The 16434-nt window shown below is 43.9% G+C and overlaps 1 protein-coding gene across 1 annotated transcript; it reads right to left on the bottom strand.

Annotated features, from left to right (window-relative positions):
- Nucleotides 1-53: 53 nt before the first annotated feature.
- Nucleotides 54-8847, bottom strand: LOC123730430 (protein limb expression 1 homolog). The gene is made up of 6 exons (XM_045707122.2): nt 8579-8847; nt 6958-7163; nt 5448-5588; nt 4387-4482; nt 3789-3866; nt 54-3478 (listed from the first exon to the last, which is right to left on the bottom strand). Exons 1-6 carry the CDS (start codon nt 8661-8663, stop codon nt 3179-3181), a joined length of 906 nt encoding a protein of 301 aa, XP_045563078.2. The 5' UTR covers nt 8664-8847; the 3' UTR covers nt 54-3178.
- Between the last annotated feature and the right edge of the window lie 7587 nt (nt 8848-16434).

Here is a 16434-nt window from a genome sequence, read left to right as displayed (position 1 = left end):
TATATATATATAGAAATAAAATATATTTATATATAAATATATTTATATAGAAATAAATGGTGGGACCAACAGCAATAATAATAATAATAGTAGTAGTGGACATGTGATTACCATTAACAACAACTACAACAATATTAATCAGAACAACAATACATTAAAGCAATGGTAGTAGACCAGTGTCAACATGACTGAGAAGACACATGACATGGTATGAAAGACAAAACAAAACAAGATGGGAAATATTATCGACATTACGTTGCACTTTTCACTGGCTGTCCCTCAGCTTGTGGCAGGAGGACACATATTTGGCTGCCAAAACTGCACATTTTGGCTTTTCACCCAATAAATATCTGATATTTTCTTCATCTTTTATAGTTTCACATGTTTTGTATTGAATTATAATACATGTCTCTGCCCTAACAAATGGGAGTCGTTGTCACAAAGCGGCAATGCGGGCTGTCTAGTTCCCGCGTATCGTTTCTATGGATTGGTGGATACGTCGATTATTGTATTATTTTTAAAATATTCGATGAGGGTTGTTGACGTCAAACGCCTGTATTCAATGGAGAGAGACGCTGTGCTACTAGCCTCATGCATCAAATATGGATAGCCATCTTGAGACAACTCCGATATAAAGTGTTTTTTTTTTCAAAATTGCCGGGATGTCACTAGTCCTACTTACATCAGTAGACGTGTAACAACGTATGCATTACGAAACTTCTATTTAATCTACTCTCTCATTGACCTCCATACAAAAACTCCTTGCTTGGTGGGCGAAAAAACGCCACCTGCTGGAGGGAGACAGATTTTCCGCTGAGTTGACCTCTCTTCCTCTGCGGACAGGGTGCACACCTGCCTACATTCATGTTAGTTACCGTATCGATGTGGTCCGTGCTATTCGGGATCCTTAGGACGTCGCTAACCCTATGAAGTTTGTATTTAAAATGGTTACGGTAAGGGTTATGGTTAAGGGTATGGAAGTCCCAAGGATTTCCGGCTAGCACTGACCCTATCTATTTGTGTTGCAAACGTTATGTTTACAAAACTACATGTTCATAAAATTAATTTGTTTATTGGAGAAAAATACTCAAATTACACTGCATGACCAAAAGTATGTGGACACCTGCTCCTCGAACATCTCATTCCAAGTTAATGGGCATTAATATGGAGTTGGTCCCCCCTTTGCTGCTATAACAGCCTCCACTCTTCTGGGAAGGTTTTCCATTAGATGTTGGAACATTGCTGCAGGGATTTGCTTCCATTCAGCCACAAGAGCATTAGTGAGGTCGGGCACTGATGTTTGACAATTAGGCCTGGCTTGCAGTAGGTGTTCCAATTCATCCCAAAGGTGTTCGATGAGGTAGAGGTCAGGGCTCTGTGCAGGCCATTCAAGTTCTTCCATACCGATCACACAAACCATTTCTGTATGGAACTTGCTTTGTGCACAGGGGCATTGTCATGCTGAAACAGGAAAGGGCCTTCCCAAATGGTTGCCACAAAATTGGAAGCACAGAATCGTCTAGAATGTCATTGTATGCTGTAGCGTTAATATTTCCCTTCAATGGAACAAAGGGGCCTTGCCTTAACCATGAAAAACAGCCCCAGACCATTATTCCTCCTCCACCAAACTTTACAGTTGGCACTATGCATTCGGCAGGTAGTGTTCTCCTGGCATCCGCCAAACCCAGATTCATCCGTCGGACTGCCAGGTGGTGAAGCGTGATTCATCACTCCAGGGAACGTGTTTGCACTGCTCCAATGGCGGCGAGCTTTACACCACTCCAGCCGACGCTTGACATTGCACATGGTAATCTTGGACTTGTGTACAGCTGCTCGTCCATGGAAACCCATTTCATGAAGCTCCCGAGGAACAGTTATTGTGTTGAAGTTGCTTCCAGAGGCACTCTGGAACTCGGTAGTGAGTGTTGCAACCAAGGACAGACTATTTTTACGTGCTACGTGCTTCAGCACTCGTGGTCCTGTCTGTGAGCTTGTGTGGCCTACCACTTCCCAGTGTTGTTGATCCTAGCCGTTTCCACTTCACAATAACAGCACAGTTGACCACCGCAGCTCTAGCAGGGCAGAAATGTGATAAACTGACTTGTTGGAAAGGTGGCATCCTATGACGGTGCCACGTTGAAAGTCACTGAGCTCTTCAGTAAGGCCATTCTACTGCCAATCTATGTATATGGAGATTGCATGGCGGTGTGCTTGATTTTATACCCCTGTCAGCAACGGGTAGGCCTATGGCTGAAATAGCCGAATCCACTAATTTGAATGGGTGTCCACATACTTTTGCATATATAGTGTAGTTAAATCTATCTGTGATTATCAAGAACATAACTTGTGTGTTCCCAAACGTTATATTACTTTCGCTTTGGTCTTCCAACAACATGCTGGAGGAAAAAGTATTGCTGCTCTAACTGTGACATGAATATATAGCGAACCACTGTGCATTGTTCAGTGCAGGTAGCCACCCTGGTGCACTGTTCAAAGCCCAAGGTTGAAGTCCGCTCAAAACAAAAGTGATGTAATTAAGCACGTGGAGTAATGAGTAGGATTTGGTGTTTTCACACGCACAAGTGATTGCTTTTCTTTTGATAAAAAAACGCTTTATCTGCCTTCCCAATGAAAACTAGTTGGAAATATTTTATATAATTATATAGCAGACAGACAAAGTATTTATTTCAAATGTACACAAATATTTCACATTCCCTTTTAAAACTCATTGAAGACACAGCAGTCAGCTGTCTCAGCTGTGTCTTGAATTTGACAGCAGCTATAAAGTAAACAGTTCTCTGTGTGTGGAATGTTGAAGGTAGCCTGGCAGTGTCAATGGTGACCTTTGACCTAGTCACCTGCTCAGTCCCTCTTGATGAAGCACCTCTTTTCTCTTGCCACTGTTTACATGCTAGTTGGAATGAGTTTCCTAGTTCCAACTAGTACATCAACACTGCATCTGTTGTTCTCATCCTATTCAACCCACAGGTTTTGTGGTTGAGTTGATCTCTCTACCACCAGGGACAACATTCACTTTCTATGTAAAAAGGCTTAGCTGGGTGTATGTATGGTGGTTCAGGGTTTCATGTGTGGATCAGATGCTGTGTCTGGATATATAATGGTTCATAGTTTATGTGTGGTTCAGGTGGTTCATGTAGTTTGTGTGTGTATGTGTGACTCATTGGTGGTGTATGTGTGGTTCAGGTGATTCTTGTGAATCTGTGTGTGGCCCGTGTATATCTGTGTGTGGTTGGTGTGTGAATTCTTGACTCAGTGCCAGGCTAAGGATCTCTGTTTTCTCCTTGTAGAAGCGGAGTTCATTGCCATGACACCTAGCCACATCCAGTTCCCTCTGTGCTGCTCGTAGCTCCATCCTCAGCTGCCTTGGAGTCTGCCGCTCCCTGCCCAGCCAATCCAGAGCCATGCTGCTGCGCATGCTGGCATCCAGTCCCCGCTGCAAGTAATAACCAATCACACTCTGTGGGGGAAAAGAGTAATAACCAATCAGGCGGTGCGCTTGATGTAGCCCCGTTGGGTTAAATGCGGAAGACACATTTCAGTTGAAGGCATTCAGTTGTACAGCTGACTAGGTATCCCCCTTTCCCTTCCCCTTTCTGATGTGAGAATAGCAGGGGTGTATCCATCTTGTCTGCAGAGGGCCAGTGTGGGTGCAGACTTTTGTTACAGCCAAGCAGTAATACACCTGATTCAAATCAAAGATTGGCCACACTTGGAGTAGAGGATTATAGGGTCAATTATATAATTGAATATCCAGATGAGGGACTTGCCTGGCGGGAACACTGTCTTTCCCTTAGAATCTTCAACGTCCCGTTCCAGTGTAACAACTGAAACACTGTCATCCCCTCCTACAGAGAGAGAGAGAGAGCGAGAGCGAGAGCGAGAGCGAGAGAGAGAGAGAGAATGAAAATGAATAGACCTGAGCAATAAAAGAACGGCATAAAAAATGATCAGTGAAACTTAACAATTGTGTAATTACGCGGGACAGGGATGATAGATGATCCAAATATTTTTCTAATCCCTAACCAAACTGTGTGCGATTGTTGAAAAGTTACGTTAGTCCTTTATGTTCCAAGCCTGTCTGCTGAAGTTGTGATTGAGAGCATACGGTCTGGCTGGATGGCTGCCATGTATCCATAGACAACGTTATAAAATGATAAGGGTAATGTTCAGGAACAGACGGAACTAGTGCCAATGCTTAGAACAGGTGGTGAAGGTCAAATAATAGTTTCAGCAAAAAGTTTAAAAAAAAGAGTCCGTATGAGATCATGTTTGCAGTGCAAGAGAGAATAACATATATTATTAAACATATATCATAACATACAGTAATTAACCTATAACAAATTCCTATGATAATCCTGTCCTTACCTGGAACTCCAACATGGTTCTACCAGTGTATGACTGGAGCAGGAGACAATACGCTCCTAAACTGGTGCTAGGATCACAGGCATCCTCCACAGAGACCTGGATGGAACGTACAGTAACACAACACTTGAACACTGACACATCTGATATCAGCCAATAGAAGAGAGCTTTTCATGACCAATAACTCAGGATATCCTATCGTATCCATGCTGCCATGCTGATGCTTAGTCGTGGTGAATTAGAGTAAGTCCTGTGCCAGAGTTAGTCCTGTGCCAGAGTTAGTCCTGTGCCAGAGTTAGTCCTGTGCCAGAGTTAGTCCTGTGCCAGAGTAAGTCCTGTGCCAAAGTAAGTCCTGTGCCAGAGTAAGTCCTGTGCCAGAGTAAGTCCTGTGCCAGAGTTAGTCCTGTGCCAGAGTTAGTCCTGTGCCAGAGTTAGTCCTGTGCCAGAGTAAGTCCTGTGCCAGAGTAAGTCCTGTGCCAGAGTAAGTCCTGTGCCAGAGTTAGTCCTGTGCCAGAGTAAGTCCTGTGCCAGAGTAAGTCCTGTGCCAGAGTAAGTCCTGTGCCAGAGTTAGTCCTGTGCCAGAGTTAGTCCTGTGCCAGAGTTAGTCCTGTGCCAGGGTTAGTCCTGGTCCAGAGTAAGTCCTGGTCCAGAGTACGTCCTGTGTCAGAGTAAGTCCTGTGTCAGAGTAAGTCCTGTGTCAGAGTCAGTCCTGTGCCAGAGTCAGTCCTGTGTCAGAGTCAGTCCTGTGCCAGAGTCAGTCCTGTGCCAGAGTTAGTCCTGTGCCAGAGTAAGTCCTGTGCCAGAGTAAGTCCTGTGTCAGAGTTAGTCCTGTGTCAGAGTTAGTCCTGTGTCAGAGTTAGTCCTGTGTCAGAGTTAGTCCTGTGTCAGAGTTAGTCCTGTGCCAGAGTAAGTCCTGTGCCAGAGTAAGTCCTGTGCCAGAGTAAGTCCTGTGCCAGAGTTAGTCCTGTGCCAGAGTTAGTCCTGTGCCAGAGTAAGTCCTGTGCCAGAGTTAGTCCTGTGTCAGAGTTAGTCCTGTGTCAGAGTTAGTCTTGTGCTAGACTCACGGTGCTGGCTGAAGCAGCCTCCTGCAGGCTGTGTGTGATAAACAGAGGAGTGATTCGTCTAGACGGCAGCTCGTTCACTAGAGAATTCATCAGAGCGACACGCGCCGCATCCCTACGAGCTTCCGCCTGGGTCTCACACTCCTACAGAGAGTCAGAAAGAGGTGGGGGGGTAGGTAGAAAGAGGAAGTGGAGAGAAAAGAGGGAGACATAAGTCCCACTATGTAAATTATATTTGCAGTGTTGTTGGTTTGAGATGATCACTGTTTGCATAATCTCGGGTTAACCCAGAACCAAAGTCCTGTGTAATTGGTCAAATGCTGGATTGTTCTGGGTCCATATGTGTTCAGAGAAGAGATAGAACGAGGATCGAAAACGGAATGAAGAGCTCCACCCTCTCTCTTTAGCAAGATATGGGACAAGTCTATGGGCCAAATGTCCCCCACCCCTTCCCGAAAATCAAAAGATACTAACACCTGTGAAATCATGATTAGTCCAAAGCACCGGAACTAATGCTGCTCGTTATCTCACGCATCCCGTTGTATCTGGACAGATTTACGGTACCATTTATGTTTATGTAGTGTGCCTACGAGAGATGACTGTTTGCATGAATATGATTGACTGAAACAGAAATAAAGGTCATCTAGAAAAGGCCTCTGCTTGGGTTCGTTTCATGACTTTCTTCAACATGTGAGAGTTTATAAAAGCAAATCATGGGATTAGCAATCAAATGTGGAGTTAGAATATAACATCACAGGCAGCTCTGAATCAATCACAAGGCATTTGCGGCCTCGACCTCTGCGACGCTGTGTGAGCCACAATGAGCCCTTTGAAAAGTATCACGGGATTCCAGCTGAATAAAATCATCAAAGCAGGTTGAGAGGCTGTGTGTGCTGCCCAGGATCTGACGGGTATAGATGAAGGACCTCTCTTTAGGGGCTGTGCAGTAATGAGGCCCTCCACACACCATTCAGACCCACAGCAAGGCTGAGCAGCACTCCTGTCCAGACAGGTATTTTTCTCACTCACACTAATGACAGAGCACCGTTAAAGCTGTACAGTGGTGGTCTTTTGCTGCGCTATGGAAACTCTGTCTCTACTCCACGGTGGGCTCCTGTCATTGGGATATGGAAAATAACCACCTGGCCCACAACTCTTACCCCCTCCTCTCCTCTACCCTTACCACCAACCCTAACTACCTACCTCACCCCACATATAACCTTGTCCGCAACAACCCTAGCTTTCCACCACAGTGGAATTTGGTAATGGGGTGAGAGGTGGCAGGTAGCCTAGTGGTTAGAGCGTTGGGTCAGCAACCAAAAGGTTGCTGGATCGAGTCCCCAAGCTGACAAGGTAAATACTCTGTTGTTCTGCCACTGTTCCCCGGTAGGCTGTCATTGCAAATAAGAATTTGTTCTTAACTGACTTGCCTAGTTAAATAAATGTTTTGTGAGTAGTGCTGGTTTAGGTGGGTTAGGTAGCTGTGGTTGTGATGGTTATGATGGCAAGTCACCTTATAGTTTCCAAAGCAGCTTCCTCCAGGCAGAGTGACGTAGTAGATGTAAGGGGGTCTTGGGGAAGGGGCAGACTCATACAACAACAAGCCCTCTGATTGGCTGGCAGAGCCCTTCACTGAGTCCTCTGATTGGCTGTCGGACCCCTTGAGCTGTTCCACCTGCTTCTGCTCCCAAAAGTTATGCAACATGGCCACAATGTTCACTGAGGACACGCGTGCACACACACACACACACACACACACACACACACACACACACACACACACACACACACACACACACACACACACACACACACACACACACACACACACACACACACACACACACACACACACACTAATAAATGTCTTCATATAGGCCTGATGATTGACACGTCAAAATAAATCTGAAAAAAGTCCTCAGGGCTTTAGAACAAGCCATACAGTTTCAGAGATGTCTTTTGCCTGTGGTGGAAACACAATGAGGAATTAAGAGAGGTCAGGGTGATTTAGAGTTTCAATAACAACAGCAATTGAGGGCCCAGAACTAGACACAGGAAGTCAGCTATACTCAGCACCACAAAGCTACTCTACACAACCTCTATCTGACTTAATAAGGGTATGAGGCGGATACTGTTGGAATGGACTGTAGATATATTTATCTTAATTAATGCAGAGACAACCCATTAAAACATTGTTTAACTTCTGATATCTACCGTCCGTCTATAGTCTTGGCCACAGTTATACACCTATTCTTTGTGTGTGTGTGTGTGTGTGTGTGTGTGTGTGTGTGTGTGTGTGTGTGTGTGTGTGTGTGTGTGTGTGTGTGTGTGTGTGTGTGTGTGTGTGTGTGTGTGTGTGTGTGTGTGTGTGTGTGTGTGTGTGTGTGAGTGTGAGAGAGAGAGAGAGAGAGAGAGAGCGTACATGTGTGTGTGTATGTTTGTGAAAATAACCTGTTTCTGTAAGTGAACATTCCCAGGCTGAGTTAGGTTCGAGCTGATTTAGGAAAAGGGGACACCACCCAACCACTCAACTCTAAACCTCCCTACAGAGATGGCTGAGATGGCTTCAGGTCGTGGCAGCCTAGTCCTGCATCCCGATGAAGAAGAGCAAGCTTACCTTTCAGTGAAAAAGTTTCATATAACCAAATGCATTTGAAGGTGATTATGCCTACTGTAGATCGATACAGTGGAACATCTCCACGCAACACTGCTTGCATCAAATCAAATCAAAAGTATTTGCATCAGAACCAATGTAATGTTTTTTACTGTGTGCATGTATGGCTGATGCAGTAAACAGAGGCACCTGAATGTTCTATCTGGGAAAACAAGCATCTAATGAATCAGCCTTTTCAACTCTGCTTATTGATAAAAAGCAATTCACTGAAGATTTCCCAGGCCCTATGTCAGTGTGTTTTGAGTAACTAAATGCAATACATGCCTATATAAAACAGCCATATGCAATACATGCCTATATAAAACAGCCATATGCAATACCAAAAGCATGGTCTGAGTATGGCCCTCACATTGATTCAACTGCAGGTGACATCACAGTTAGATGCTCAAGCCCAGATGTCTGAGAATGATGTGTATTTGTGTGTCTCCGTGTGTGTGTCGGTGTATGGTTAGCTACTCACAGTCCTTGAGGCTGGTACCGAAGTCACTTGGGGACAGAAGGTGTGACATCGTGTTATCGTATGGAGAACCCCAAACTTGGCTCATCCTCTTCAATCTCAGTCTTCCTGCACACACTCAATCCTGCTCACACACACGCTCAGTCTAGTTCAAACCATGTTCCATGGAGAGCGCCGCAAGCAGTGGGAAACTACTCCAAACGCAGCTCCACTCAATACTTTTTTAAATGAGAGGATAAAGACTGCACTTCCCCTTAACTCAACTCCTCCTTTTTCTCTCCTCCTCCCCGCTCCGCTTTCTTCCCCTCTCTTGTATGGAGGCCTCCCCAGGGGTTCTCCTCCGGAGCGCTCTACCTTTTGTCATGAGCTCTGCTAATTAGCTAGGGGGCCCCCTCACACACATATACACTGAGGCCTGCTGTTGGTATGTGCCCCCCCACCTCTCCTCTGCAGCTGCCTAATCCCAGAGTGGTCAGACAGACTTTACAGGGCTCTATAGAGAGTCACTGTGGAGCCCCTCTCTCCTCTCTTACAGCCACACAGGATCTGGGTCACACCCTAAACATACCAGGGCCGTTGGCAGCAGGAATCCTAGTGGACAGAACAGTCCCACCCCTAACTGGGTCCCTCTGTCCATGAAATGTGCTCAAGCTTCTCATAGTAAAATGTGACATAAGACCAACCAACGTTAATAACCCCCATCCTAATCCCCACATCCTCAGAGGAATGCTGTGTGTGTGTGTGACCGTGTGAGTGGGGGTGGGTGGGATGGAGCCATGCTGTTGACTTCAGACTCTTGTGGATCCAGGGCCTGAGCTCCTTTCAGGCTGCGTGTATGAATGGCCATTGTTCAGCTCTGCATTCACCCAGATACTCACTCCCTCCAAATATATTACAGATTAATATACTCACTATCACAGAGTGGAGGGGATTCTGTCCTCAAGACTTACATTCCTCATTTTCAGGTTGGTGTTAGAGGACAATCATTAACACACACACCATTCTGAAGACTTCCGCTAGTGAGTGACACAAGTACTCTCTTTACAAGGTAAAGCACTTTGAGCACTTGGAAAAGCGCTATATCAATGTAATCCATTACTTTTACCAGCCTTTTGTCTGTCTGCAAATCAATATTTGTTTGAAAGATATAGGCAATATGTGCAACGATTCTAAACTCCCATTCAAAAAAATAAATACTTAGAACTGTAGCTATATACTTTGAATACACACCTGGACTCATTGTCATTCATATTAAAGTTGTCTATATTGTAAGTATTCACACTGCATTAGATACAGAGCAGGAGAGTTCAACACTGGGGGATCGTCACTGGAAACATTGGCCTTCTTCCAATAGGTCTTTCTCCTCTCATCTCCAATGTGGTTCATGTTCTCCTCATCTTCTGCTGTCCTCGGAGACCAGGTTATCGGACGCACGTACGCACGCATGCACGCACACACTCACTCAACTAACTCACACAGATGCTTGACGAGGGCTGCTGTAGTGACCGTATTACCGCCACACCGGCGATCATGAGTCATGAAGGCAGTCAAATTCCACATGACCGTTTAGTCACGATAATTAGGCTTCTCAAAGCTCTGATGCTGATGATGGTCATTAGCAGCCTACCAAACTTGATAACTGCCCGGTACTCAGCACTCTATTGTCCCTCTAATCACTCTGACATCAATGCAAATGCATTCGAAAATCTAATCAAACACTTCATGTGTGTTCATGGGCTGAGAGCCCATGAGCTCTCAGTCAAGACCAATACACACACTTACACAAACTCACACTTTCACACACTACCTGAAAATTAGGAATGGAAGTCTTGAGGAGAAAACAGAGTGATGGCTGCTAATTAAAAGAGGAGGATCCCATCAGCTTTCTATATTTATTTCTAAACTTTCCTAATATTAAGCACATTCTTATATTTACAACAGGAGTATAGCCTACCTGGCTGGCATGAAAATAAACCACGGGGAAAAGTGTCCTCCATTCGCTATTTAAGTGCATAGATGACATGTATTTTTTCCCCTGCCCCTGTTTCGATACAGGTGCATGATAATGGTCTAATCTAAATCAAGACAAACGTCACACATATATTATTTAGCATATGTAAAGACAAGATTAAATCAAGAATAGTCTGATGGGTGACAATAATAGCCTATCACTTACAGTTGAAGCCGGAAGTTTACATACATCTTAGCCAAATACATTTAAACTCAGTTTTTCACAATTCCTGACATTTAATCCTAGTAAAAATTCCCTGTCTTAGGTCAGTTAGGATCACCACTTTATTTTAAGAATGTGAAATGTCAGAATAATAGTAGAGGGAATGAATGTGTCACTGCAACCTTAAAGGTCCTACATGATGTCACCATTGCCCTTGATTCTAAGCAATGTTGTGGTGCTATTTTTATTGACTTGGCCAAAGCTTTTGATATGGTAGACCATTCCATTCTTGTGGGCCGGCTAAGGAGTATTGGTGTCTGTCATGACGTTGCCCTGTTGGGTGAGGTTTATAACCCCCCCATTAATACCTTTCCCCCTTTTCTCTCCACTCTACAGAATGGACTCTTGGAAAGCCCTGTGTTACCACCGAGAAAGTATGGTAACATCAAAAGGTTGAGAAATGGAACAATATTTCCCTTTCTCAACCAGTTGAAAGTGTCCGTTGGTACTTAAAGAATATGATGTCAGATCAGTTGTCTGGGACATTATATCTGATGATAGGACGACATAAATTGTATCTTGGAAAGTCTACACATTCTAGTTATCAGATTCACATGGAATTGTTGTGCAATTTAAATGTTTAAATATGAAATTATTTGTGAAAAGATTAAATATAATTTTAGCCTCCTAAATAAGAGAACTATGAAACACTCCATTCTCTCCCCCAGTACAAAAGCCCGTTGACGGAAGTGAACCTCAGTTCCTGATGACGTGAGGACTGGTGTCCGTATGTTTAAAAGGGCTAATTTCAACTACAACCTAACGAAATTACCATTGAGTTCCAGAATTGTTAGGACTGCTGTCCTAACGTTAAAAAGGGCGAATATCAACATGGAGGTGACGATCACCACACTGGAATGGTGAATTTCGACTAGACCAGCCAGAATACAGCGCAAGTTGATTATGGCAACTTGGTATGAACTTTGAACGATTATTCACCAAAGAAGAAGTGATAGCTCCTAGACGTTGAGTTATCAGCTGCAGCTGTAAACGTACGTGGCCTAGCAAAGGACAGACAACCTCCTAAGAACGACAGGGTACTTTAACGTATCTGCTCTACAACACTACGACCAGAAAGATTCTTCAAAGGACAATAGCGATCTCTGCTGGGCAAACCAGTCTTCCATCTTCGACCCATCTATCGAAGCGCAGCTCAGAGTAAATATATATCTTGCATTTTCCTTTTCGGAATTGGCGGTTATTAGAATGCATAAGATTCTGTATTTACGGTAGCATAGCTTCTCCAGGTCCAATAGAGACCCAATTCCTTTGTCCCTCAGTCTTCCCGCTCTTTCATTCAAACCCAACCCCCTTCCTTTGTGTAACCAGCCGTCATATCGGGTTAGCCCACTAGGGGCTTTTCATGACATGATTAGTAATCGATGTATGATCTATCCTATGTATATATATGTAATTTTGTGTGATTATTTAGGTTTTTAGTAAATAAATAATTAAGCCAATTTGTGTATTGCTGATTCAACATATTACCTAGGGTTCGTGCAGATAACCAAGTACTTACGACAATCAGAATGAGATCGATTGAGGTGACGATTAACAATTGACTGCCTTTGATATAAAATATATTTTGATCTTTAACCTGTCTGGGAACGTGGGACGCAAGCGTCCCACCCCTGGTACACCCTATGAACAGCAGGTGAAATATCAAGGGCGCCAAATGTGAAAACAATTAAATGTCATAATTCAAATTTCTCAAACATACAACTATCTTACACCCTTTGAAAGATAAACATCTCCTTAATCTAACCACGTTGTCCGATTTCAAAAAGGCTTTACGGCGAAAGCATAAAGTTGGATTATGTTAGGACAGTACATTGAAAATAGCTGTGTGTAATGTTTTGTCAATGCAAAGACAGGCGTCACCAAAAGCAGAAAACCAGCTAAAATTATGCACTAACCTTTGACAATCTTCATCAGATAACACTCCTAGGACATTATGTTAGACAATACATGCATTTTTTGTTCTATCAAGTTCATATTTATATCCAAAAACAGCATTTTACTATGGCGTTGATGTTGAGGAAATATTTTCCCTCCAATACCGCCAGTCAATCAGCACAACAAATTAAATAATTACTATTCGAAAACATTGGTAAAATATTATATTGTCATTCAAAGAATTATAGATTAACATCTCTTGAACGCAACCGCATTGCCAGATTTAAAAATAACTTTACTGGGAAATCACACTTTGCAATAATCTGAGTACTGCGCCCAGAAAAATAGGCTTTGCGATACAGACTAAGCGCAATGTTGGAGAGATCTAAAATCAAAAATACTATGTAAATAATCCCTTACCTTTGATTATCTTCATCAGAAGGCACTTTCAGGAATCCCAGGTCCATAACAAATGTAGTTTTGTTCGAAAAAGCTCACAATTTCTGTCCAAAAAGCTCCGTGTTGTTAGCGCGTCCTGTAGGCTACTCAAAAACATAAACGACGCCCGCCGGACTTGTCTTCATCAAAGAGGGAAAAAAAAGATTTACGTTCGTTCAAACATGTCAAATGTTGTATAGCATAAATTATTAGGGCCTTTTTCAATCAGAACTTCAATAATATTCAAAGCGGACGATTGCATTCTCTTTTAAAACGTATTGGAACGAGAGTACCCAAACATGCACTCGTGCGCCAGAGTCGTATCGGCCATCCGCTTATGACCAACGTTCCAAGTCTCTTGTTCGGTCAGTTTTCACAGTAGAAGACTCAAACCACTTTGTAAAGACTGGTGACATCTAGTGGATGGCGTAGGAAGTGGTCAATGATTAATACGTCCCTGTGTGTTTCAATGGCATAGGCTTAAAAGTAATTCAACACATCAGGTATCCACTTCCTGTCAGAATTTGTCTCAGGGTTTTGACTGCCATATGAGTTCTGTTATACTTACAGATACCATTCAAACAGTTTTAGAAAATTCAGAGTGTTTTCTATCCAAATATGTTAATAATATGCATATCCTAGCTTCTGAGTTGGTGTAGGAGGCAGTTAAAAATGGGCACATATTTTTTTCAAAATTATCAATACTGCCCCCTATCCCCAACAGGTTTTAAGAGAGTGGATTCGGGAGATAACCGCTCTATATAAATGAATGCTTCCATGGTGCCCCGTGGTTGTCTAACTACCTCTCTCAAAGAGTGCAATGTATAAAGTCAGAACATCTGCTGTCTCAGCCACTGCCTGTCACCAAGGGAGTACCCCAAGGCTCAATCCTAGGCCCCATGCTCTTCTCAATTTACATCAACAACATAGCTCAGGCAGTAGAAATCTATCTCATCCAATTATATGCAGATGATACAGTCTTATACTCAGCTGGCCCCTGCCCGGATTTTGTGTTAAATCAAATCAAATCAAATTGTATTTGTCACATGTGCCGAGTACAACAGGTGTAGACCTTACAGTGAAATGCTTAATTACAAGCCTTTAACCAACAATGCAGTTTTAAGAAAATCCCCCCCCCCCCACAAAAAAAGTAAGAGATAAGAATAACAAATAATTAAAGAACAGCAGTAAATAACAATAGCGGGGCTATATACAGGAGGTACAGGTACAGAGTCAATGTGCGGGGGCACCAGTGTTGAGGTAATTGAGTTAATATGTACATGTAGGTAGAGTTATTAAAGTGACTATGCATAGATAATAAGAGTAGCAGCAGCGTAGAAGGGTGGGGGGCAATGAAAATAGTCTGGGTAGCCATTTGATTAGCTGTTCAGGAGTCTTATGACTTGGGGGTAGAAGCTGTTTAGAAGCATCTTGGACCTAGACTTGGCGCTCCAGTATCGCTTGCCGTGTCTATGACTAGGGTGGCTGGAGTCTTTGGAAATTTTCAGGGCCTTCCTCTGACAACATCTGGTATAGAGGTCCTGGATGTCAGGAAGCTTGGCCCCTGTGATGTACTGGGCCGTACGTACTACCCTCTGTAGTGCCTTGTGTTCAGAGGCCGAGCAGTTGCCATACCAGGCAGTGATGCAACCCGTCAGGATGCTCTCGATGGCGCAGCTGTAAAACCGTTTGAGGATCTTAGGACCCATGCCAAATCTTTTCAGTCTCCTGAGGGGGAATAGGTTTTGTCATTCCGTCTTCATGACTGTCTTGGTGTGCTTGGACCATGTTAGTTTGTTGGTGATGTGGATGCCAAGGAACTTGAAGCTCTCAACCTGCTCCACTACAGAGAATGGGGGCGTACTCGGTCCTCCTTTTCCTGTAGTCCACAATCATCTCTTTTGTCTTGATCACGTTGAGGGAGAGGTTGTTGTCCTTGCACCATACGGTCAGGTCTCCAACCCTTCTCCCTATAGGCGGTCTCATTGTTGTCAGTGATCAGGCTTACCACTGTTGTGTCATCAGCAAACTTAATGATGGTGTTGGAGTCGTGCCTGGCCGTGCAGTCATGAGTGAACAGGGAGTACAGGAGGGGACTGAGCATGCACCCCTGAGGGGCCCCCGTGTTGAGGATCAGCCTGGTTGATGTGTTGTTACCTACCCTTACTACCTGGGGGCGGCCCGTCAGGAAGTCCAGGATCCAGTTGCAGAGGGAGGTGTTTAGTCCCAGGGTCCTTAGCTTAGTGATGAGCTTTGAGGGCACTATGTTGTTGAAAGCTGAGCTCTAGTCAATGAATAGCATTCTCACATAGGTGTTCCTTATGTCCAGGCGTGAAAGGGCAGTGCAACAGAGACATCATCTGTGGATCTGTTGGTGCGGTATGCAAATTGGTGTGGGTCTAGGGTTTCTGGGATAATGGTTTTGAAGTGACGCTCGACAACAAAGCTTTCTTAGTGTCCAACAAGCTTTCTCTGCCCTTAACCTTGTTATTAACACCTCTAAAACAAAGGTAATGCGGTTTGGTAAGAAGAATGCCCCTCTCCCCACCGGTGTGATTACTACCTTGGAGCTTGAGGTAGTCACTTTATACAAGTACTTGGGAGTATGGCTCAGCACATATCAAAGCTGCAGGCTAAGGTTAAATATAGACTTGGTTTCCTCTATCGTAATCACTCGTCTTTCACCCCAGCTGCCAAACTAACCCTGGTTCAGATGACCATCTTACCCATGCTAGATTATGTAGATGTAATTTGTAGATCGGCAGTTAAGGGTGCTCTCGAGTGGCTAGATGTTCTTTACCGTTTGGCCATCAGATTTGCCACCAATGCTCCTTATAGGACACATCACTGCACTCTATACTCCTCTGTAAACTGGTCATCTCTGTATACCTGTCGTAAGACCCACTGGTTGATGCTTATTTATAAAACCCTCTTAGGCCTCACTCCCCCCTATCTGAGATACCTACTGCAGCCCTCATCCTCCACATACAACACCTGTTCTGCCAGTCACATTCTGTTAAAAGTCCCCAAAGCACAAACATCCCTGGGTCGCTCCTCTTTTCAGTTCGCTGCAGCTAGCGACTAGAACGAGCTGCAACAAACACTCAAACTGGACAGTTTTATCTCCTCATTCAAACACTCACTCATGGACACTCTTACTGACAGTTGTGGCTTCTTCACGTTAAGTATTGTTGTCTCTACCTTCTTGCCTTTGTGCTGTTATCTGTGCCCAATAATATTTTTACCATGTTTTGTGCTGCTACAATGTTGTACTGCTGCCATCTTGTGTTGC

This window comes from Salmo salar, chromosome 24 (genome assembly GCF_965601325.2).
Source record: "Salmo salar chromosome 24, fSalSal1, whole genome shotgun sequence".
Classification (NCBI taxonomy): domain Eukaryota; kingdom Metazoa; phylum Chordata; class Actinopteri; order Salmoniformes; family Salmonidae; genus Salmo; species Salmo salar.
The sequence above is the reverse complement of the archived record's forward strand: the minus strand, read 5'-3'. Positions and strand labels throughout refer to the sequence as shown.